Source organism: Citrus sinensis, chromosome 6 (assembly GCF_022201045.2).
Source record: "Citrus sinensis cultivar Valencia sweet orange chromosome 6, DVS_A1.0, whole genome shotgun sequence".
Classification (NCBI taxonomy): domain Eukaryota; kingdom Viridiplantae; phylum Streptophyta; class Magnoliopsida; order Sapindales; family Rutaceae; genus Citrus; species Citrus sinensis.
In genome coordinates, this window is record NC_068561.1 from 3471165 (window position 1) to 3497623 (window position 26459).

The 26459-nt window shown below is 32.8% G+C and overlaps 1 protein-coding gene and 1 long non-coding RNA gene across 2 annotated transcripts; both read left to right on the plus strand.

Moving 5' to 3' along the window:
- Positions 1-886: 886 nt before the first annotated feature.
- On the plus strand, positions 887-5812 carry LOC127902971 (uncharacterized). Its single transcript, XR_008055688.1, has 2 exons — positions 887-5530; positions 5616-5812. It is a non-coding gene; the product is annotated as an uncharacterized LOC127902971 (long non-coding RNA).
- Positions 5813-7768: 1956 nt separating this feature from the next.
- LOC102607361 (uncharacterized) lies at positions 7769-9975 on the plus strand. The gene is made up of 2 exons (XM_006480392.4): positions 7769-8342; positions 9457-9975. Exons 1-2 carry the CDS (start codon positions 7878-7880, stop codon positions 9523-9525), a joined length of 534 nt encoding a protein of 177 aa, XP_006480455.1. The 5' UTR covers positions 7769-7877; the 3' UTR covers positions 9526-9975.
- The last annotated feature ends 16484 nt before the right edge of the window (positions 9976-26459 follow it).

Below are 26459 nucleotides of genomic sequence, written 5' to 3' on the forward strand. Positions count from 1 at the left end.
TTCGTCAAAGTCCTCGCAATCCGTTGGGCCAAAACGTGCCCACAATTCATCAACAAATGTCTCTCATATAGTGTTATTGTAAGCATTTCTCTAAGCACTTCATTGCAAATTCCTTCATACTTGCTTATATATTGTGTTATTGTAAGCATGAATAAAAAGCACTAGCCACGTTTGTGTTATGTTTTGACTCTAATTCTTTTATGTTTTGATTCAATTCTCGTGTTAGATTTTATTTTTTTTCATTTCTCCTTATTTGAGTTTTGTGTTGATTCATTCTTCGGAACAAAAACTAGCTAGCAACATTAGGAAAATACACCCCAAATATTTAAGAAAAGGGATGCAAAACTCCTTAATATTTTAAAAATGATATTTAAATGCTAATTTATTAATAGATTCTATTAATTTTAATAGAAAATTTATTTTGCACTTAAAATTATTATTGTCTCTCTCTATCATATACAAGTCAATATATTGATTCTCGACATGTCATCAAAATATAATTATTGTTTATTTACTCATAAATCATTAATAAAATTATGAACATAACCTCATTTATAAGCACAAGTCAAACCATTTAAACTTCCATGATCAACTAAAAAAAAAAGGGACAGTTAAAAGAAAACCAAAAACTGTTACAACAATACTCACTTAATCTTAATAGTACTATTTAGCATATCCAATTGACATGAAATTATCAATGCATTCACTATAACATCATCATCTTCAATGGGCTTCATCTCCCTCCATCCCCACCCCTCAACTTTACTATTCTACCACTCAATAGGAATGGCAAATTAGTCCATCCAAATTGGATATTTATATATTCAATTGGGTAATATCCATCCAAAATTTTTTTAGATATGAATATGGATATTTTAAAAAATATCCAATTAGATATTGAATAGATATGGGTATTTAATGGATATCTAAAATCCAATTCATTTATCCGATTTTAAGTTAAAAAAATATATATCGTAAAACTAAAATGAGAAAATAAAAACAAATGTCATATGTTATCGATTTAGCAAACCCTAAGATTGTCAACACTCACCAGCCGCTTGCCGCTCGCCGGCGCTCATCGCTCGTCGGCTGCTCGTCGCTCGTCACTCATCATTTGCCGCTCATCTCTTCTCTTCTCTTTTCTCTCTGTCACTGAGGAAAAGAAACAAGTGGAGGCGAACCTGCGTGTATGTAACTCAAAGCTCTCTCTTTTTCTTCACTTGCACTCCCCAATTTTTTTTTGATTCATTGTGTTTGATCTGTAGTAATTGATAATGGATTCTTAGTGTAGTCTCTCAAAATACCGACGAAACAATGTAGTTCAGTTGTGATAGAACTTTGCATTCCATGTTGACTCTCAAATATTCTCTCGGCTTAGAGTTTTTTATTTATTTTTGCTTCTTTTTATTTGATTAATTTTGGGTTTTAAAATTGTTCAATTTCAAGTATTATAGGCGATTTGAGTTGCCATTTTAGCATGATGACATTGTTGATTGCAAGCATCCTTAAACTTTAAAAAAAGAATTCCATCCTTACCTCCTAAAGACTTTTTACTGTTATGTTTTCTTAGAGTAGATAATGAGTTCTCGTTTTGTTGTTGATTTTCAAGTTTAACAATAAAGAAATCAATATTTAAGGTTTTATCATAGCATAAGCCTTGCTAATGTCACTGACATGCGCCACTAATCATACTTATTGACTCATTTTTTTACTGCTTAAGTCAATATTTGAAAAAAGGAACCATGATTGAATTTTGAAAACAACATGAACTTGCATTTCATGGAAATCTTTTAATGGGTCAAGTGGTAAGCATGTTTCCACATAAAAATATTTGAAAAAAGGATGGTCATGGTAGAAGTGATTGTTACAAGATGCTAACAAACACGCAATATTCTATAATAGAAGACAAGACTTGACTTCCCAAGTGGCAACTTTTTTCTTATTGAGAGTTTTATATTTTAAATTGAAAATTACCGGTTAATCATGCGTGTAGGTTTTTCAGGAATTCACCATATAAGGTGACATCCTACTTGGGAAAACCTGAACAAGTACTTGTTCATTGTTACCGAACCACTTACCCAGTTGTCCAAATCTGAAGTTATTAATTTGTTAATCCTGAATTCGGTTATTCAAAATGTGAATTTTATTTTAACTTGTTTGAATCTCTCTTGTTTTGTTCTTATTCCTAAAAAAATTAATAATTGTATTTTAGTAGCTATCAACTTTTGATCCTCTACCTTAACTATATTCTTGTGATAACCGCGAGAAGGGCATCTTAGCAGTTCCATAGTGACAGTAGTCCGAAAGTAAACTCCATGTTTACAAATTCCAATCCTAGCATTTTATTTTATATTGAATTTTGAGGAAATTAATCAACTTCTTATGATTTATGGGTTCTACTCATTGGTTAATTTTTTTTTAATTTAGTTTGCTTGATTGAAAATTCAGTTATTTTTATTGGTTCTGGAAGTTTATATTTCCTTCAATTGCATTGTTTTCAATTACTTGAACCGTCACAAACTAAACCAAATTGAACTTTTTCAATTTATTGGTTCTGGAAGTTTACTTTTAATTCTCAAATTATTTTCTTAGCATAGTCTACTAAGAAAGCAAACAAAAAAAATAAAAAAGGAAGTAGCTTGTTAATGACTGCTCTGTAATGTCTTTTTTTTAAGTTAATTATGTCTGATCTTGATCCCGATCCTGTTGTTCAATTAAACCCTCAAACCTGAAGTAATGTTAATGCTGAAAACTCACAAACTCATTCAATTAGTGAATGTACAAAATGAGACTCGGAAGGACAACCTAGAAGCTCATTGAAACAAACATCTAGAGCTTGGGACCATTTCACAAGGAGAACAATTAATGGAGAAATGAAGGCAGTGTGTAATCATTATGGCAAAGGTTTTGCCGAACAACAATCGAGTGGAACTTCACATTTGCTAAACCATATTGATAGGTGTCCCAAACGGATACAAGAATTAGCTCCAGCCCCAGCTTCTAGCCCTAGCCAAGCATCTAAGGTCTATAAGAAAAAAGATGCTGAAACTTCAACAATTTCAGCATTTGATCCCACTGCATTTGATTAAGCACTTGCTAGACAGAAAATAGCAAGAATGATAATCATGCATGAGCTTCCTTTGAGGTTTGTTGAGTATGAAGGTTTTAAGCTGTTTGATTTTGAAAAGGCTAAGACAATAGCCTTGCTGGAGGATATTACTATTAAAGTTTCCATTACTACGGATATGTGGACATCTAGCAATAAAAAAAAGGGATATATGGTTATGACGACGCATTTTATTGACAATTCATGGACTCTACGAAATCCAATCTTAAGGTACCAATTTAAAAGTTTAATAAATGTTATTTATATTTTATTAGATGTACTTTATTTTATTTATTCTCATTCGTAATTTTGTTTATTCTTTTATTGAATTGTCTAGATTTATATATGTGCCTTCTCCACACACTGCTGAAGCACTTTCTAATGAGTTGGCTAAGTGTCTATTGGATTGGAATGTAGATAGAAGGTTATCTACAATAACAGTTCATAATTGTTCCACTAATGATGCTATGATTCCACTTTTGTTGGCTAAGTTTCCTTTTGGTTCATTAGAATTAAATGAAAAATTGTTGCATATGAGATGGTGTGCTCACATTTTAAATTTAATTGTTAAGGATAGATTAGATCCAATAGGTGATGGGATTGAAAAGGTTAGAAACAGTGTTAATTACTGGATATCATCACCTAAAAGGATAGAGTAGTTTGAAGATACGGCTAACTGCCAATTGAAGTTGAATTGTTCTAAGAGTTTAGTGATTGATTGTAAAACTAGGTGAAATTCAACATATTTGATGCTTGAAGTTGCTTTGATTTATAAAGATGTTTTTACTCGTCTAAAGCATCGTGATAACCAATATAATCACTTGCCCACTGAAGTGGAGTGGGAGTTGGCAAGAGTAGTATGTGAGCATTTGAAACCCTTTTATACCATGACAGAGATGTTTTCTGGTACTAAATACCCAACAACTAACTTATTTTTTCCAATAATTTGTGAAATTGGATTATCAATGAATGCTTGACTTAATTCTTCATGTGATGTGATAAAAAAATATGGCGAAAATTATGTTAGAAAAGTTTGGAAAATATTGGGATGAAATCCATGGTGTGATGGTTGTTGCTGTTGTATTGGATCCTAGATACCAAATGGTTCTAGTGGATTATTTCTAGGGATGTCAAATACATCCGGATCCATCTCGGATCTAGAAAAATTCAGATCCGGACATGGAAATTTAGGATCCGGATGCAAGTGCATCCGGAAAAATCGGATATCCGAATCTGGATAAATTTTATTTTAGATTAAAAATTAAATTGAAAAAATATATTAAAAATTAAAAATAAATTTTATTTGTGGATTTATGATGTTGTTGTATAGTATTGATGTTGACTTATTAATTGTTGAATTATGATTGAATTTTATTTGATATTATTAGGTCAATTATTGAATTTTATTTTCAATTAAATTTTAAATTAAAAATATATATTAAAAATTAAATTTTATTTGTGGATTTATGATTTTGTTGTATCTTATTCATGTTGAATTATTAATTTTGGATTATGATTGAATTTCATTTGATTTGATTAGGTAAATTATTGAATTTTATTTTAAATTAAAAAATTAAATTAAACATATATATTAAAAATGAAATAAAAAATAAAATTTTATTTGTAGATTTATGAGATTATTGTATGTTATTCATGTTGAATTATTAATTGTTGAATTATGATTGAATTTTATTTGATATTATTAGGTAAATTATTAAATTATTGAATTTTAATTTTTGCAAATCCGGATATCCGGAATATCCACCCGCATCCGTTGCGGATATTAACTCCCATCCGGATTTGCATCTTTTTTTACGGATCCGGATGCGGATCCAGATTTAAAAACTTACATCCGGATCCGGATCCGGATGCACCTACATCCGAATCCAGATCCGGATTTTGCCAACCCTAATTATTTCTTTCCTCATATTTATGGCAGTGATGCATCAACTCATATTGATAGAATCTGTACTCTTTGGTTTGACTTATATTCAGAATATATATATATATAAAGAGTATGGTTGGATCGAATTTGGTTGAAGGATTTGATGAGTCTAGTGTCGTTTGTAATTTTAGTTCTAGTTTAGTTGTGATGGGCATGTGGGATGTGCAAAAGTTTAATGCATTCAAAAGTCAACATATTTGTAAATGATCAGTTAAGTAGGAAAGATACTTACTTGGAAGAGGAGAATAAGACTACTCCAGACTTTGATATTTTAATGTGGTGGAAGGTGAATAGAAGTAGATATCCTATATTGTATGAGACTGCTAGAGATTTGCTGGTTGTTCTGGTCTCTACAGTTGCTTTCGAGTTTGCTTTTAGTGCGGGATGTCGATTTTTAAGCCCACATCGTAGTAGGCTTCATCCAAGTATATTAGAGCCCTTAATGTGTACTCAAAATTGGATATGGGCTCAATTGAAAGGTATCAATTTCAGCTCACTTTTGCATTTTATTCGATTTTGATAGTATTTGTTTTCTTTATATTTTACATTTTTTTTTTCAAATAGGTGGAATTACTAGAGATAAGGTGATGAATATGGAAGAAATGAATGGAGAAGTGACTGATAATGATGATGAAGAGGAGACATAGCCATGTTCTGAATAGTATTTATTTTTCTTTTTTTGGTATGTGCTTGATGCCTATTGTGATGCTCAATTATGAATGATCATGGTCATAAACTCTACAAATTATTTACTTGTTTAATGCTTTGCTTTAATTGGCAGATTAATGATGATGGTCTGGTTGGAGATTTTAGAAGAATGAATTTTTTGTATTTAGTTTGAAATTAATTTGTAATTTCATATTATAATTTCTTTTTTTAATTCATAGTTTTGATATTTATTATTTGAGATGTTTTGTAATTTCATATTATGAGTTGATATTGAAATCTAATACTAGTTTTAACTATTCTATATTATTGTTTTTTATTTCATTTTTTGTATTATTTTTTATAGGGATGACAAAATTCTCCATGAGTTTGGTGCTTATGGGGTGGATTTTGAATAATTTGTGGGGAATGGGGTGGAGAATAGGAAAAAATAATTCCCAAATTCTTAATGGGGTAGAGTTTGGTTTTGTACTTCCCACCTCACCCCACCCCAATCCCCATTATATATAAATATTTTTTCTAATTTTTATTTAATAATTTTTGTTTTATCAATTGTAATGTTAGCTAATAAATTTTCTTTTTATTTTTACTTGACATAAATAGGCTATAACTAAAATAAAACCCTATAATATAATTTTTATTCAACCTAAAACATTGTTATGTTTTCTCTCTTAAGATACTGCTCTCTTCAAACATTTTTCAATTTTGATATCATTTCAAGATATTATTTCAAACATTTGGAGTTTTTTTAAAAATAATTAAAATATTTTATAATATGATAATGATTTTATTTAAGTCGTTAATTTTTAATTTATTTAAATCATGTATTTATATTTACTATAAAATAAATAAATGAGGAATGCGGTGGGGATGGAGAAATCATTCCTCGTGTGGGGATTTTCAATTCTCATCTCACTAAATTTATTGGGGAATGGTGACGAAATTTTTAATAGGGTGGGGAATGGGGTAGGCTTTCCCCCTCATTCCCCACCCCCACCCCACCCCATTGCCATCTCTAATTTTTTATATAATAAAAATCAAATATCCATGGATATTTATGTCTATATGGATAAAATCCAATCCATATCTAGTATTAAATGTTGGATATGGATATGGATATATCCATCATAGATGACTACAAATTTATACTTGGATGGATATTATTCATCCATAATCGGATATTTGTCATCCCGCCCTCAATCTCAACCCCATCATCAACTTCCACTACAGAACCTTGAAACCCACTTGCTGTCTCTCCATTCATCAATCCAATAACTCAGGAACCGACACGAACATCAATAACAAATCAAAGGAATATATCTGCTAAGAACTATGATCAATCAGCAATAAAGAGAGGCTAACCTGCCACACATCAAAGCATTAGTTAATGCAGACCAGAGATCAAAATGAAAAAAGACTTTTTTTTTTTAAAAAGCTACAATATGAAAAAGTTACTCTTTTTTGGCCTATTTTTCAAAATTTACTATAGGACGGTCAAAGGTGATTTCTAAAAGAATTTATCAAACACTGAAATTAACTTTTAACTTTTCAAAATAACTTTTTAACCTCCTAAAAGTAATCGTAAAAAGACCCCTTAAAAATAGTGTCCTTAGCTCACTCTACATTGACATTCTCATTGAGACTTGCATTGAGAAAACTCAACTCATTATTCTTAAACACATAACTCCAAATCTTACTTGAGAATTAGTGTCATTGTAAGTATATTCTCATGTTCTAAATCAATAAACACGAGAGAGAGAGTTCATTGTTCTTAATGAAGATTAAAAAAAAAGTGAATAAAATGAGGATTAAATTATTCTACAAAGAAGTAATAATATTTTTATGGAAAGATTGGGTTATTCTTAGACCACGACAGATACTCCCAAGTACTTGGAAAAATAAACACTTTTCATCTTCCCAAACATAATTTTTTGTAGTTTAGGGGTATCTGTCACACCTTAAAAGTATCTTTACTAATTCGAATTTAGTTTACAAATGAGGGGTCTTTTTATAATATTGACTTAAAAGTAAATTTTGTATCCACGCCGTCCTCTTATCGAACACACTGCACGCAGAAAAACGCCATTTACTTTCTTCTCGTTCAGCCTCAAATCAATCGAAACCAAATTGTAAAAAAAATAAAATAAAAAAATTCCAAAAATGAATCGTCGAATAATTTTATGGGCAATTTTGTTGGTGGGTCTTTGCAGAATCGAGGCAAAAGCTCAAGCATCCTCGTCAATATACGATCACTTGAAGGCTCACGGCTTGCCGATCGGGATTCTGCCGAAGGGCATAACGGAATATTACGTGGACCCCACCTCAGGATTCTTCCAAATCAACCTAACGGAGCCATGCGATGCCAAGTTCGAGAACCAGTTCCATTACGACTTCAACATCTCAGGGTATTTATCTATGGGCAAGATCGGGGAATTATCCGGTGTTTCGCAGCAGGAACTGTTTCTGTGGTTCCCCGTCCGATGCATACGGGTTGATGATCCTAGTTCTGGGTTAATTTATTTTGATGTTGGTGTTGTTGATAAGCAGTTCTCTCTTTCTCTTTTTGAGGACCCTCGTGATTGCACAGCCGCTGATCCTGATGATCATTCATCGAACGGTTTTCAGGTAGTTTATTTTTTATTTATTTATTATAATTAGAGTGATCAAATTATGTGTTTGTGGAAATGGGTTGATGTAAATTAGGTTAATTTCATGATTTTTATTTATTATAAAAACAGGAGATTAGTGGTTGATTAGACAGTTTAGTTTTAACTTTGGTGATAATTTCATTGATTACGTTAAGCTTGACCTCAAATTTAAGGTAAATTTGTAATTTTGTTTTCACTCAATATTAAAAACTTTTACTTTATCATCAATGTTTACCATTCACCTGCTCGCCTATACTTGACAGCTACTAATTCCCTTTCATAGGGATTATGGATAATAGCTGAAGGCCTATGTGTTTGATTTTATATCAATGACTATCCATTGGGAGAGAAAATGGTAGAGAAGGTTTTGGGTGTAATTTTAGAATGTTGAGGCTTCTGACGAAGCTTGAAACTAATGGGATATACCGGTTTTTCAGACAAACCTTAGGGAAGATTGATGAAATTGATTTGAGTTCAAAATCTTGCTGAAATTTATTTGTTGTTTGATGTCAATCTTCAATGAACTGATACATGAATTGTGGTGGTAATGGTAGTAGTACTTCATTCTGTCTTGAATAGATTATATTGAGGATGGAAACATAAGTTACCTATGTATTGTTAGTATGTGCCAGAGAACCTTCAAGAGCGAATGTGAAGTTTTATGCTGCAAATGTGGTTAATATTTTCTCAATTTGATTTTGAATCTAATGTTATGACTAGTGATTTTTAGAACCAAATGGACTCTTGCGGTGATAATTCCGTTAGTTGAGTTATGCAGTTGATGTTCATTCTCGTTTGGTTAGAAATTTTTTTATTTCTTCTGCTAGTCCTCTAATGGATTAAGGTAGCTTAATAATTTTTGGCAACGACTCAAGTACAACCCAAGAGATTGTACTTACTATCCACAATTCTTTGAGAATGCAAAATTCTGAGTTTATATGTTGAATATTTATACCGTGCTTCTTGGTTTGGAACAGATTCATTAACATTTTGCTGCATGCCAGATAACAATAGCATTTTATAATGAATGAATTTTTCTTTCTATCTGTTATTGGCATCTGACAAATTGCTAAATTTTTTTTAACTTTTAGTTTCAGGACCAGTTCGTTAGTCTTGGGCATGAAATTGGTCGGAAAGGCATTCTAAGGGCTGATTCATAGATTATAAAGGCAGTGAAGATATCCAAGGTCCAAGATAACTCAATCAACTTGTTCTCTTGCTTTTTGCCTGAATAGGCTGGTGGAGAGTCTGTTTGATGGGTTCTATGCTTCAGTACATGTGCTTGTTTGCTTTGTTATGCATACCTTTTGGCCCAAAGGTTCTATCTTTGCGGGTTAAGGTAATAAAATTTTGGTAAAACATAGCGGAAAAAGCTAAAAGGTAATGTACATTTGAGTCTTAGGTTTTCAATAGGATGTGATAGGCAACTGGTCAGGGTTGGTTTCACTATCCACTTGAAATCTCTGTTGTTTGTTGTTTTCATACTGTGTGCATATAATGAAATGGGTTTTGTATTGTTTTTATGTACATGGAGGGAATTCTTTTTGTTGTATTGTCATATTATCATTATGTTTGAATGTAGAGTTTTATGAGAAAACAAACTGCCTGAAGATCATGTCTTCATTCTATGTTTTTCTGTATGCCTTTTCTCTCTCTTTTCCTCCCAAATTAGATTGTAAATTCGTAACCAATAAATGCAGAGTCCCACTAGATTTCATATTATTCATGGACTTCTAACAAGTGAGATTATGTTCAACATGTATTGGACCCTATTCACAATCCTGCCAAGTATGCAGTTCTTATTTCGTACATTCTTATTCTTTTTCTTAATGGAACTTTGTAAGTTTAAGCATTATAATAAGGGAATCTCTTATTTTAATAAAGTAATTGGTAAATTAAAAGATAAAAAAATATATTTTAATATATTGCAAAATAAAATATAGTATATTGAAGTATATATTTTTCTATCTTTTTAATTTGTTCCTTACTAAATTTCCTTATTGTAAAATTAATTCCCCGTATTCTGAATTTTTTTTCTTTACGGTCCATGTCTTTATCTTTCATTTTGTTATCCTACTCTACATATTTCATTTTAGTGGCCTGACATTACCCTAAATCATCACTGACAGGGTCAATTGTATTAATGTTTTAAACAGGACAATATTAGACACATTTAATAATCAAGTCTTATTTCTAATTTTGTTTTTGACACAATTAATAAATGAGTTATAATTGTATTGATCATTTTTTTTGTGTCCTACTTAACTAGATACATAATAAAGATGGGTTTCCAAAAAGAGTATCCTGGATTTGTCTTCATGGAGTAGTTTATTTCGAAGATTCAATCAATTTTTTTTGTCAATACTTTTTTATGCCTTTAGGCTCCTAATAATTTTTTTAATGCAGAAATATGTGCTATTACTTAGCTACACACGAATACGAGCACTATATAAAACATCAACATGAATTAAAATTTTACTTGAAGGGCAAGGCAATTTGAATCAATGAATTTGCTCTCTAAATTTATCATTTAATATTTTTATAATTCACTGATTTATCCTTAAAACAAATTTATATCTAAGGACAGGAGAATTTAATAAAATGTTAAAAAACTATTTTTCACGCCCATTTTTTGACAAAATTATCTGCTACTTCTTTTAAGGAAAGAATAAAAAAGTGCAGCAAAGTTGATAGGAAAAATTATTTTGAACCCTCAAAAAAAAAAAAAAAAACACTTATCTCTTTATTATAAACTATTGTATCATTTAAATTATGAAAATATTGAGATCAATTAAGAGTGTTATTAAGGATACTATGAAATAAACTATTATATCATTTAGTCTTGGAAAAAAAATGAGATAAATATAGAGTGGTATTAGAAACACATAAACTTGTACATGTTGATAATGTACGAAGTGTTATCTATTTTGTTTACTACACTCTTATGTTACAATATATTTAGAGCTTCATTACATTATAAAGATAATCCTTTATGTTTGCATAAAATCAATATTCATTTGCTAGGACCAACATTGTGTACTTGTAGATTTATCAATATTCATTTGCATAATGTAATTGACTTCTGTTAATACCTCTCAATGTTAGATTAAACATGAACATTACCCAATTAAGCGTCCCAATAATGTAGCTTATTTTGATATTATTCTACAACTATCCCTCAATTTTTGTCATACTTGTTATCAGCAACACGAATTATTAATCTTCCATGGAAAAAACTAGCACAGCTCATTCTTTTATGGCAACAATTTTATCATTGAAATGGGCAAAAACATCAGCTGGTTTTGTAGACATTGGATGGGAAGTAACTTATTTCCCACATCGAACAGATAGAGACAAATATATATCTTTATAAATAGCCTTACGCTCAGTTACAATCACCGGGCTCAGTAACGCGAGCCTGTAACCAAGTGGGGCATCAAAGTGTTTGGACGTTGCCTGGACTTTGCAGGCAGGGCTTACTGGGTCTTAAACGGACTCGCCCAATCCAAGTAAAGAGTGGTCCACGTGGGCTGAGCGAAGGCTTGGCTCGCTTGGCTCCTAAAGTGGAGGGCACAGCGTGAGGCTGGTTTCACAGAGCAGCGACAACCTCCCGCTCTCGTCAGTGGATGGATAACGGGTCGGTTCCCAGTCAGTTCGCTCATACCTGGATGGTCCCTCTCAATAGAACAAACACTTTTAACATTTTACATAATTTAGATTTTTCTCTTTTTGGATTTTACATAGTTTATTTACTCAGTCAAGCCATATGTGCTTGTTCATTGTGTTGGAAAAAAGAATAGAAAGCATATAAATTTAAATTAAAATGCTTGATTGTTTGTTTGTTTTTTCAAATGTTTGGATGGGGATGATAGAAGTACCTCCCAGGATAATTTACATTGCCATACAAGTTTTTCAAGAGATACCCAAAAGAAAGTGACTAAACATTAACCCCTAAGCTTAATTACTACTGAAACTTGGATGATCGCGACTTCGCGAGTGCAAAGTGTATTCCATTCACAACTAATCAAGTTGCTCTTGCAAGAGGATAATAAATGTGATAGTTTTTAGTAACTCTACTCTTAAAAAGTTGGGGTACTACAATCATTGGAGAAACAATACTTAACCCCAAAGATGCTGTAAAATCGTTTCAATTTCTCGTTCGAGAATTAAAATCTTTGCCCTTTCGAATTGAATCATTTTCTTATATCTAAGAAAAAAAATTCCAAATTAATAAGAAGGAGGCTTAATTGGAATGAATAACAAATTTTTTTCTATTGTTGATCGATAACCACCAACAACTCCGAATTGGATAAGTTTCTTCTCAATAATTAAGTGCTTGGGTCAATAGAATCCTACCTAATGGAGAGATAATTGGAGAATGTAACAAAACCCTATACTTTTCATTAGAAAACTAATAAACCGATAAAAGATGAATTATTTTGTGAACTAATTTTTGGGCATATTAAAAGTGAAATTTGTGCTTGTGAAAATTATTGAATAATCAGAGATGAAAAATGATGATCGTGGATGTAAAATGTATTCAATTCACAACTAATCAAGTTGGTCTTACAGGATAATAATAAAATGAGATAGTTGTTAGTGACTATTGTTAAAAATTTGGGATACAAATGCGATTTTTTTCTTTTAAAAGAAAGTTATCTCCACTAATTTGGTGTACCACACGTACGTGACCCTCATACAAAATCATCATATTTTATTGAAATGATAAAATAAGTAACCGTTTATTGTTAATGAATATCCTTACAAACAATTAAATCTTAAACTCATGTTGATACATTTTTGGGATAATGCTATATTTACATGGGTGAAACACATTGTTTGTATCCCATATGTACAGTTATTCAATTTATGCCTTAATAAATTTTTGTGTTTCCATTCTTGCTTTTTCATTCACTTGATTCGGGGCTCGCTATCGGTTTTGGTTATGCTTACTTTGCTTGTCTTGTGCTCTATTTTCAAGGTCTCTTGCTGAGAATTGCCCTTGCTTAAAGTGTGTTAGAATTTCATTTGTTATTTTAACACAACAGACAATCCATCAATATATTTCTTGGAGAATTTTATCACTGTTGTTGTTTTCTCTTTAGACAGAGAGTATAGTTTTTTCTCATAAGAGCAGCCTCGCTCTCTTCCATCCAATCTACTTGCCGACATCACTGGAAGGGGTAAGCAGATAGAGGGCCCCCGCCCATTTCTGTCGTTGTAAGCCAGAAAGCGTACCGGCAGTTTGAGCCACGAAAGGGCCGCTTAAGAGATTCAAAACGTTACTTTCTAATGAGCATCATCAAGCGTGTTTCTCTACAAATCATATATATATATATGATTAAGCAGACTGATCCTGGATTAGTTGGCCAAAGCATTAGATTTTAGAATCTCTCTCATATAGATTCAGTTGAAGAAACAGTTATGATATTGGAAGAAAGACATTTTATCCCACATTACCTAAATAAGAATACATATACCACTTTATGAAACGCTTGATTTTTTTTAATATTTTTAAAAATATTTTAAGTTGCATTATTGTGAATTTTCTTGATTGGTAAATGAAAAAGTAAGGTGCATTCCATCTATTGTTTTGCAAATCTTCTTTTTCAATTTGTTTTATAACATAAAGATGGTTAGTTTTTATGAATATAAAAACATATTTAGTGGTTATTTTAAGAGGGGTTAATTTCGGCCAACCCCTCGTGAAGTGACAATCTTCAAATCGCCCCTCTTGCTATTGGAAATATCAAATTACCCCTTAAAACTCATTATCTGTCTATTATTTTTAATGACTAAAAGGATAAAATAGTATCTGCACATTTTCCTAACAATCAATTAACAGACAAAGATCAAATCTAGGTAAATTAATTTTCATGGGTCCAAGTTTTTTTAGGTTTTTCAAAACACATAAATATTTCAAATATTTATAATATGCTCCCTAATACTTTAAAATATTTTTTATTTTGTGCCTATATTGTTAACCTAAATAATTCTTCATTGATTTTGATGATAACAAACATGATTAAGTTTTGGTTAATCTTTTAAGAGTTCAATATAATTTTCTCTATCTTTAAACAAGCCTCATAAAGAATAGTAAGGATTTGGAGTCAAAACAGCAGTTTTTATGGAAAACGGCGAACCGACATGTGTAATAAACGGCTCACCGATATCAACCAGTAGCCTCTGGACATAAACGGCGAACCAATATGTCACTAAACGGCTCGCCGATATCAACCAGAACTGAAGGGAAGTCTCTAGACATAAATGTCAAACCGACAAGATTGATAAACGGCTCACCGATATCATCCAGTAGTCTCTGGATAAAAACGGTGATCCGACAAGTTTGATAAACGGCTCGCCGATATTAACCAGAACTGAAGTGTAGCCTCTGGACACAAACGGCGATCCGGTATCTAGATAACGGCAATCCGACAATTTGAAAACCAGCCCAACGGTCATATTGACCAGTCAAACGACGATCCGACATCTAGTTAGCGGCGATCCGACAGTGTGCAGAAAGTCAATAACGGCTAGTTTTCAGCTCCAGATATAAATAAGATCATTCAAATTCAAAGGAGGTTGATCACAACACGACCTTTGAGAAAATATTCGAGAATACAATCTTCATAAAGCTTAAAAACACATTCTTGCTTCATTTATTCACATATTAAGCATCATTGTGTAATCTTATATATTGTGAGAGGCAAAACAATTTGTAATCTTTTACTTTGAGTGATTGTAAGTGTTGGGATACACTTGGGTTAAGAGATTGGGGATAATCTCTTGTTGTAAAGGTTTATTGACACCTTGGAAGTCAAGTGTAAGCATTTGAAGCCTTGGCGGCTTGCTTAGTGGAATCCTCAAGCCCGGAAAGCTTGGAGGCGTGGACGTAGGCGAGGTTGGCCGAACCAGGTAAAAATCTCTGTGTTTGAATCCCTCTTCCTTTATCTTTTTATATTGTGATCAACTTAATTGTTATTGCTTTGAATTTGAATTATATTTGCATTAAGTTTTTCTTTATAAATTGAATAATTTTTAGAATCCCAATTCACCCCCCCTCTTGGGTTGCATACTTGTTTTTCAATTGGTATCAGAGCCTTGTTCTCTTGTTAAGACTTAATCGTCTAGAGTAAAATATCAATGGCAATCCTAAATGACTCAACCTTTAGAGAAGGGCAATCCACAACTAGACCCCCATTTTTCGATGGTAATGACTATGCTTATTGGAAAACTAGAATGAGAATCTATTTGCAAGCTTTAGATTATGAAATTTGGGAAGTTGTTTGTGATGGTCCATTCATGCCTATGTTTAAAGATGAAGTAGGAGATGATATTCCTAAACCATCGAGTCAATGGAGTGAGTTAGAAAAGAGAAAGATGTCTCTAAACTCCAAGGCTATGAATGCTTTGTTTTGTGCCCTTGATAAGAAAGAATTCCATAGAGTATCTAGTTGTGAAAGTGCACAAGAGATATGGAACAAACTTGAAGTTGTCTATGAAGGGACAAATCAAGTAAAAGAGTCTAAAATCAGTAGATACACTCGTCAATATGAGTTGTTCCATTTGGAACAAAATGAAAATGTGTATTCTATGTATACTAGATTCACGGACATAGTGAACACCCTAAGTGCCTTAGGAAAAACCTTCTCAAATAGTGAGAAAGTTAAGAAAATTATTAGGTCACTTCCAAAAGAATGGAGACCTAAAAGAACCGCCATTGAAGAGGCCAAAGATTTAAATACTTTAACTCTTGATGATTTAATTGGTTCTTTTATTTCATATGAAGATGATTTAGCTGTAGAAAAAGGACATGAGGAGAAGAAGAAAAGTATTGCTCTCAAAGCTTCAAAATATGAGAGTGATGGGGAAAGTGAACCGGATGATGAAGAGCTATCCATGCTAGCAAGGAGGTTTAGAAAATTCTTCAAGAAAACTAGAGAGCGAAGAAATTTCAGAAACTTCAAGAACCATAGGGAGAAGAAGGAGGCAATCACATGCTATGAATGCAAGAAGTCTGGACATATAAGATCGGAGTGCCCACTTATCAACAAACTCAAAAAGAAAGCAATGGTTGCAACTTGGGATGATAATGGGGAAGAATCAAGTAATGAAGAAGGATCGCAAGAAGTATCAAACCTAGCACTCATGGCAATAGGAGGGGATGATGATCTCAATGAGGTAAGTGATCCCACCTATGATGAATTGTATGATGCTTTTAAAGATTTGCATAATGAGTTGATGAAGATTGGCAAAAAGAATGTATGTCTTAAAAAAGAAATGGCAAAGCTTAAAAATGAAAATGAATCTCTAAATGCAAGAATTGTATGCCTAGAAGTAGAGAACAAAACATTGCATGATGAAATTGCATTATCAAATGAGAAACCTAGCATCTTACATGAGCATTTAGAATCACACATAGATGAGTTGAAAAATGAGAACGAAATGCTCAAGAAGAAGAGTAATGAATTGAATGAAATTGTTTTGAAATTTACAAATGGGCAAAAGATGTTGGATAATATGCTTAACTCACAAAAATGTGTTTTTGATAAATGAGGACTTGGATATAAGCCTAACTTGAAGCAAAAATATTATAAGAATTATTTTGTTAATGCTACCTCCACAAATGATCATAAGATTGTATATCATTATTGTAATCAAAATGGTCACATGAAATATAGATGTCCCGTAAAAAGAAATGCATATTATGGTGTCAAATGCATTTGGGTTCCAAAAGGAGCCGTTGCTAACTCTCAAGGACCCAAAAAGCTTTGGGTACCTAAAACTTGAGATTTTTTCTTGTAGGGCTTGAAGAAGAAGAAAAATAAATGGTACTTGGACAGCGGTTATTCAAGACACATGACTGGAAACTATGCATGGTTCTCAAGCTTCACCAAAATTGAAAATGGTGGAGATGTATCTTTTGGAGACAACTCAAAAGGAAAAATTCTTGGAATTGGAAATGTTGGTAAAGTCTCTTCAACTCTAATTAAGAATGTATGTTTGGTTGAGAACTTGAAACACAACTTAATTAGCATTAGTCAATTATGTGACAAAGGTTATAAAGTTATTTTTGATAAATTTAGTTGTGTTATTGAGAACTCATGTGATGGCAAAACCTTATTTGTTGGAAATAGATGTGGTAATGTTTATATCATTGACATAGAATGTGCATCTACTCTTGATAAATGTTTTTCGGCATTGCATGATGATTGTTGGTTATGGCATAGAAGGTTAGGACATGCAAGTATGGATTTAATTTCAAAAATTTCGAAAGATGATTTAGTTAAAGGTCTTCCGAAAATTGGTTTTCAAAAGGATAAGATTTGTGAAGCTTGTCAATTTGGAAAACAAATTAAAACTTCTTTCAAGAATAAAAACCATATTTCTTCTTCAAAACCACTTGAACTTCTTCACATAGATCTTTTTGGGCCATCTAGATATGCAAGTCTAAATGGCAAATATTATGCATTTGTGATAGTGGATGATTATTCTAGATATACATGGGTATTATTCTTAGCCAATAAGGATGATGCTCTTGATGCTTTTAAAGTGCTTTGTAAGAAATTACAAAATGAAAAAGGACATGGTATTGTATGCATTAGAAGTGATCATGGAGGAGAATTTGAAAATCATGTATTTGAGATTTTTTGCAATAATCTAGGCATTGAGCATCAATTTTCATCACCTAGAACTCCACAACAAAATGGAGTTGTTGAGAGAAAGAATAGGTCTATTCAAGAAATGGCTAGGACCATGTTAAATGAAAATGCATTACCAAAATATTTTTGGGCCGAAGCCGTCAACACTGCTTGTTATGTTTTAAATCGGGTGTTGATTAGACATAATCTTAATAAAACTCCATATGAGCTTTGGAAAGATAGAAAACCCAACATTGGTTATTTCAAAGTTTTTGGATGCAATTGCTTTATTTTAAACACAAAAGATAATCTTGGTAAATTTGATTCAAAATCTGATGTTGGCATCTTTCTTGGGTATTCAAACTCAAGCAAAGCTTATAGAGTTTATAATAAAAGAACTTTAGTTGTGGAAGAATCCATGCATGTTACGTTTGATGAGTCTAACCCCTCCTCTACGGAGAAAAGAGTTGCTAATGATGATGCAGATGGAGATTTATAAGAAGAATCATCAAAAGAGATTCAAGAGAATACATCACAAGAAAATCAAGAGGATAGACAAGAAGAGCAAACAAATACGGAGCTAGAGCAACAAGAAGGTATTTCTCAAACACTCCCCAAGGAGTGGAGGTATGTCTCTTCTCATTCTAAAGATGTAATTTTTGGAGATCCCTCATGAGGTATTACAACTAGATCATCTCTTAAGAATACTTGTGAGCATAATGCATTTATCTCTCAAATTGAACCCAAATCCTTTGCGGATGCGGAAAATGATGAATCTTGGATTATGGCAATGCAAGAGGAGTTAAATCAATTTGAAAGAAACAATGTGTGGGAATTAGTTCCTAAACCGGAACATCAATCTGTCATAGGTACTAAATGGGTGTTTAGAAATAAGATGGATGAATCCGGTGTGGTTGTAAGAAATAAAGCTAGATTAGTGGCTCAAGGTTACAACCAAGAAGAAGGAATTGATTTTGATGAAACCTTTGCTCCTGTAGCAAAGTTAGAATCCATTAGGATGTTATTAGCATATGCATGTCATAAAGATTTTATTTTATTTCAAATGGATGTGAAAAGTGCTTTCCTAAATGGATATATTATGGAAGAAGTGTATGTAAAACAACCCCCTGGTTTTGAAAATGAAAAATTTCCAAATCACGTTTATAAGTTGCTTAAAGCCTTGTATGGTTTAAAACAAGCACCTAGAGCATGGTATGATAGACTTAAGAATTTTCTGTTGGAAAATGACTTTTCAATGGGTAAAGCGGATACTACTCTATTTGTTAAGTATAAAAACCAAGACATACTTATTGTTCAAATTTATGTTGATGATATTATTTTTGGTTCTACTAATGAGTTGTTATGTAAAGAATTTTCATCGTGTATGAGTAAAGAATTTGAGATGAGTATGATGGGAGAGTTGAAGTACTTTCTTGGACTTCAAATCAAACAAAACGAGGAAGGAATCTTCATAAATCAAGCCAAGTACGTAAAAGATATACTCAAATGATTCGGCATTGATGACTCGAAGACAAAAAATACACCAATGAGCATAACAACCAAGCTGGACAAAGATGAAAAAGGCAAAGAAGTGGATATCAAAATGTATCGAGGTATGATCAGATCCCTACTTTATTTGACTGCAAGTAGACCCGATATCATGTTTAGTGTATGTTTGTGTGCAAGATTTCAGTCATGTCCCAAGGAATCTCATTTGCTTGCTGTTAAAAGAATTTTCCGTTATTTGAGTGGAACCATAGATATTGACCTTTGGTATCCTAAGGGAACTCATATAGATTTAACATGTTATTCGGATGCGGACTTTGCCGGTTATAAAGTGGATAGAAAGAGCACTAGTGGTACTTGCTATATTCTAGGACACTCTCTTGTTTCGTGGTTTAGCAAGAAACAAAATTCTGTCGCACTTTCAACTACCGAGGCCGAATATATAGCTGCCGGAAGTTGTTGTGCACAAGCACTTTGGATGAAACAAACACTTAGAGATTATGGTATTAATCTTGAACAAATTCCTATTAAGTGTGATAATACTAGTGCCATAAATCTTTCAAAGAATCTCATTCAACACTCTCGAACCAAGCAGATAGAAATAAGACATCATTTCTTGAGAGATCATGTTCAAAAGAGAGACATTGCATTAGAGTTTATTTCTACAGAAAAACAACTTGCCGATATTTTTACAAAACCACTTTGCGAAGAACAATTTTCCAAAATTCGGCATGAACTTGGGATGATGAAATTTTCACATTAGCATCTTCATTCATGCTATTGAGTCTATTAACATTGATTGATCTATGACTTGATGTTTTAATTTCTTTGGGATGCTCAATCGTAATATATATGCGATGTTTATGTATATTTGAAAATGTATGAATTAATTGTTGCAATACATATATAGATATGTTCATGAATTATGCATTGAACTGGCACTCAAATCATTTTAGATCAATAAAATGATCTTGAAATGTATTAATAAGTAGCAAAATATCAAAATACATGTGCCAAATCATAAGTTGTAGAAAACGGATTGCCGTCATTTCAATAAACGGCTAACCGTTTTGGGCAGAAACAATGGAACGTTTTCTGGAAGCTATCGATTCGCCGATAACTATCTATCAGCTCGCCGTCCTAATACAAAATTCTAAGGGGACTCCCTGGATCCTATCGGCTCGCCGTTATTTCTATAAACGGCTCGCCGTTTTGATGAATTTGTTTGGATACTACTCTCTGGACTCTGTCGACTCGCCGTTTTCTTTATAACGGCTCGCCGTTATCACGCGTTAATTGAATAGTCCTTTGTCTTCCTCCTCATTTCGGTTTCCCTCTCTCTCTCTCTCTCTTCAGCCCGCGACTGTACCAGTTCTCTACTCTCAAATCCATCACTTTTCTTGATTTTTTTTCATCAAATTGAAGCATTACAAACCATTTTTATCTTCTCTAGACCCTTTTAACCGACTCAAATCCTTCTCTTTCATCTAAAATTGAAAAATCCTCTTTTTGAAACCCTAGAACCAGCCGAGCCTTCCTTGCTCAAATTAATCCAAATCTCTTCCTTTTTCCAATCACATTTTCACCCACAATCACTATCTCATCTCTCAAACTTCTTTTTCATAATTTTTTTTCTTCTTCAACTCATCCATGGCGGAACGACCACAAAGGCGTGCTCGAACCAAGCACACTGCTCCACGCCGTTCTAGTCCACCCAGGTCTCCTCCTCAAGACTTCGAGAGTCTTCATTTTTTCGATGCTACCTCTGCTCAGCGTTTGCGTGAGAAGTTCATGGGTAAACCCGTAACTCCCTCTTTTTCTCTTAATATTTCGGAGTTCTCGGATATTACTGTTTGTGGTCACTCAATTACTCAAATGCTTAGTCATTGAACGTAAGCTTTAAGTATTGAAGAACCTATTTATGAAAATCTAGTTCGAGTCTTTTATTCAAACATAGATTTCTCCTCTACTAGTCGTGACGAGCTTCATACATTCGTAGGAGGAATTCGCATTGAACTTGATGAACCCGAATTATGTAGTATTCTAGGAATCGCTTATGGAGGGTTAGATCTGTACACCGCTAGGAAAAAGCCATCTTTTAGTAATTTTCGTCATGTGGATGGTGTACGGAACATTTGTCGTCGTCGGGATCTTTCCGATGACATCTGCTCTTTGTCCTTTAGGTCTCAACTCCTCCCTTTTCAGATTCGAATACTTCACATTATTCTCCAACACATGGTCACTCCTAGACAGGGTCACACTGATGAGGTCACTAGGCTTGATATTGGTCTATTAGATTCTCTCATTCGTAGATGCCATGTGAGCCTATCCTACACTATTATGTGTCATATGTTGTCCACTCTTAAAGTCTCCAACCGATCCCTTCCTTATGGCAGCATCATCACTAGGATCCTGAACCACTTTCATGTTCCTATCGTCGAGCCTGTTTTTCTCGAGACTCGTAAGCTTGGTCGAGAAATCATTTCTGCCATTGGATTCTTTAAGAAGCGTGGGAAATGGGAAACGACCACATCCTCCAAAAACGAGGCCACACTGATAGCACCCGAGGATGATCGCATGCTGAATGATGTCTACTCCAAGGATGAGCTACCTGATTTTCGTCTTGGGGCTAGACTGCGTGTTCCTCGCCGAGCAGCAACACCAGTAGCACCAGCAGCTCCTGCTTCACCAGCAGCAGATGCACCTTAGGATGACGAGCCTACCGAGACTGCCGTCCCTCCTGTGGCATCAGCTGTTCTTGAGGATCGCTTCCAGCAGCTTCTCGACCGAGTGAATGCTTTGTCCCAGCAGCAGCAGCAGCTTCGATATGACTTTGCAACCTTTCGGGAGCAAATTTCAGATCAGCAGATGGAGTTAATTGCGGGCCAGCGTCGCATTCTCGGCTACTTTGGATATGACCCCGGCAGCTCGTCTTCACAGCCCCCATCTTAGATTTCTTTGCCCCTCTGACTTTCGCACAGATATTTTCTCATTTCATTTGCTGAATGTGTATGATATTATTTGTGTTCTGAGTGTTATGTGTTTTATGGTTATGCTTTTGATAATTCATGATGATAATTCATGTTTGGGTTGTTTTTGGTATTACATTGATTACCTTGCTCATTCTGGAAGTGTGAATCTGTTGGTATGGAGGTTGGTTGATATGGTGGTATACTAATATGGAAGTGCTTTTTGTTTTGACTCTATGTATTCTTGAGGATATATTCACATTTCAGGGGGGATTCTGCCCAAATTTTTCCAAACATAAGTCCTTTTTGATGATGAAGGGGGAGAGAAATTGGCATGAGTTTATTGGAAATTGGCATAATTGTTTTTGGCAAAATAGTATTGGCATAATTTTTTTTTAATCTATCTGTCGTGTTTTAACATTTTGAGATTAACTGTTAAATGATTTTTTTTAAAGGAGTTAACAAGTCTTTCAAAATTTCACTTAGGGGGAGCACATATTTAGGGGGAGCAAAATTACACTAGTATTGTTTTTGAAAAGTTTGTCATCATAAAAAAGGGGGAGATTGTTAACCTAAATAATTCTTCATTGATTTTGATGATAACAAACATGATTAAGTTTTGGTTAATCTTTTAAGAGTTCAATATAATTTTCTCTATCTTTAAACAAGTCTCATAAAGAATAGTAAAGATTTGGAGTCAAAACAGCAGTTTTTATGGAAAACGGCGAACCGACATATGTAATAAACGGCTCATCGATATCAACCAGTAGCCTCTGGACATAAACGGCGAACTGATATGTCACTAAACGGCTCGCCGATATCAACCAGAACTGAAGGGAAGTCTCTAGACATAAATGTCAAACCGACAAGATTGATAAACGGCTCACCGATATCATCCAGTAGTCTCTGGATAAAAACGGTGATCCGACAAGTTTGATAAACGGCTCGCCGATATTAACCAGAACTGAAGTGTAGCCTCTGGACACAAACGACGATCCGGTATCTAGATAACGGCGATCCGACAATTTGAAAACCAGCCCAACGGTCATATTGACCAGTCAAACGGCGATCCGACATCTAGTTAGCGGCGATCCGACAGTGTGCAGAAAGTCAATAACGGCTAGTTTTCAGCTCCAGATATAAATAAGCTCATTCAAATTCAAAGGAGGTTGATCACAACACGACCTTTGAGCAAATATTCGAGAATACAATCTTCATAAAGCTTAAAAACACATTCTTGCTTCATCTATTCACATATTAAGCATCATTGTGTAATCTTATATATTGTGAGAGGCAAAACAATTTATAATCTTTTACTTTGAGTGATTGTAAGTGTTGGGATACACTTGGGTTAAGAGATTGGGGATAATCTCTTGTTGTAAAGGTTTATTGACACCTTGGAAGTCAAGTGTAAGCATTTGAAGCCTTGGCGGCTTGCTTAGTGGAATCCTCAAGCCCGGAAAGCTTGGAGGCGTGGACGTAGGCGAGGTTGGCCGAACCAGGTAAAAATTTCTGTGTTTGAATCCCTCTTCCTTTATCTTTTTATATTGTGATCAACTTAATTGTTATTGCTTTGAATTTGGATTATATTTGCATTATGTTTTTCTTTATAAATTGAATAATTTTTAGAATCCCAATTCAACCCCCCTCTTGGGTTGCATACTTGTTTTTCATATATGACTAATTTTTTTGAACGAATTAAATTTTGCCTTTTTTGTATTTGAAAAATTTATTTTAAAAAATAAATATAGAAATTAATTAAAAGCTACAAATGGAAAAAGAATAACATTTTACCTTTTTTCATATTTATTATTATTATCATTATTATTTTTATTTTTATTTTATAAAGGTATTTAAAGAAAATATAGATATATAAAAAAAAAGAAAATCAAAGAACAAAAGAAAAATGCTACTGGAGTTTTACCAAACAAATGAAAGGAGTAAGGATGAGAAAAATAAAAGGAAAGAAAAAAAATGAAGAAAAAGACAAATGTACGAAAGAAAAAAAATGAAGAAAAAAATGTACAAAAGAAAAAAAAAATGAAGAAAAAGACGAAGAAGGAGTAAGGATGAGAAAAAAAAAACAAATGAAAGGAAAAGATGGAGTAAGGATGAGAAAAATGAAAGAAAAGAAAAAAAAAGTTACTGGAGTCATGTAGATGAAAGAAAAGAAAAAAAATGAAGAAAAAGGCGAAGAATGAGTAGTTACGAGGAAAAAACAAATTAAATGAAAAGACGGAGGAGTAAAGATGAGAAAAAAATAAAAGAAAAGATGAAAAGAAATGAAAGAAAATGAAAATTGAAGAAAAAGACGAAGATGACATTATTGTAATTTAAATACGATGTCATGTCTTGTTATTTATTTAACTAACATGTCTAATTTAGGAAAATTATCAATTTATATAGGTCTATTAAGTCATTTCAACAATTTATTTTTCAATGACTAGTCACACATCAACCATTTTATTTTTTAGTCCACAATGCTGTTACAAGAATATTTTGTTAAGCTATGTGTATTTTCATATTTTTATGAGTTAACGGCGGTCAATAGTTAAAGATAATAAGTTTTGGAGGATAACTTGATATTTTCAATAGTAAAGGGAGCAATTTAAAAATTGTCACTTCACAAGAGGTAGGCCGAAATTAACCCTTTTAAAAGTATTATTTAAAAATTAAAATAGAGAAAATATGCTTAATAGTTTTATCAAAAAAATTTGTTAAAATAAAAGATATGTCACATGGGTGGGACCTATATAATTTGTTTTTGTTTTAAACAAAAAAGGGAGACACGCAGAGGCGGAGCCATGGTAATTTTTATTGTCCTTAATCCTCAAAACAAAAGGCTTGCGTTTCTCAAGGCATTGAAGCCAAAAACGACAATACATCATTCTCTACTTTTCGTTCTTCACAAAAAATAGAAAATGGATGCATACGAAATTTATTTTATTATGGAAAAATATCTACTGTCCATTCATTTTTTTAAATTTTTTTAAAAATACATAATTTATTTATTTTTACTGAAATCCACCTAAAGTTATATTTTGTTTCATTTTCCCACTTCCGTTTAGAATTCGTTAAGAAAACTAATAGAAACTTAAACAAATGACTATTTTATCCTCAAAACGAAAATTACAAATTCACCCTAAAAAATACAAAAATTGATCAGATTAAATCTGATTATTTCCCCATCGGTCAATAAAAAAATTAATTCCACAACCATCAAATGTATGATTTTTTTTTAAATATGTATGTAATTAGAATGCTAAATTATAACAATAATATTAGATAAAATCTGATTATTTTTGGTATTTTTTAAGGTGAATTTGTAATTTTTGTTTTGGAGGGTAAAATAGTCATTTGTTTAAATTTCCGTTAGTTTTCTTAACGAATTCCAAACGGAAGTGAAAAAGTGAAAAAAAAATGTAACTTTAGGTGGATTCCAGAAAAAAAAAGAATTGTATATTTTTGAAAAAGTTAGAAAAAGCAGGTGGACGGTAGATATTTTTCCTTTTATTATTTTCGCGAAAGAAAGAATGCCTGACCAAAATTTTACCAAACAGCCCCTAAGATTTTATTTTCTTTGTAAGCTGTATTACTGGACAAAACTACAGAATCGTCTTTTGCTTTTATGATTGGACCTCACTTTCTTTAATATTTACAATTTTATTTATAAGTATTATGGTAGTTTCAATTTCTCATTCTTCTCCTCCTCTCCTCCATATTGTATAATTGTAATAAGTATTATGGTAATTTCAATATCTCATTCTTCTTCCCCTCTCCTCCATATCGATTTCTCCATTTATTCATTAATCAACCCCTAGTTGTCATTTTGATTAAAAAAATTCATCACTCAACCAATTGTAATTAACAAGGGCCAACTTCATTGCAGCTATTGATTGGTTCCCTTAATTACCATGAGATTTATTTCCTCTATAGCAGCAAGAGCTTGATCATTAAAATTTAATTTTACTCCATACA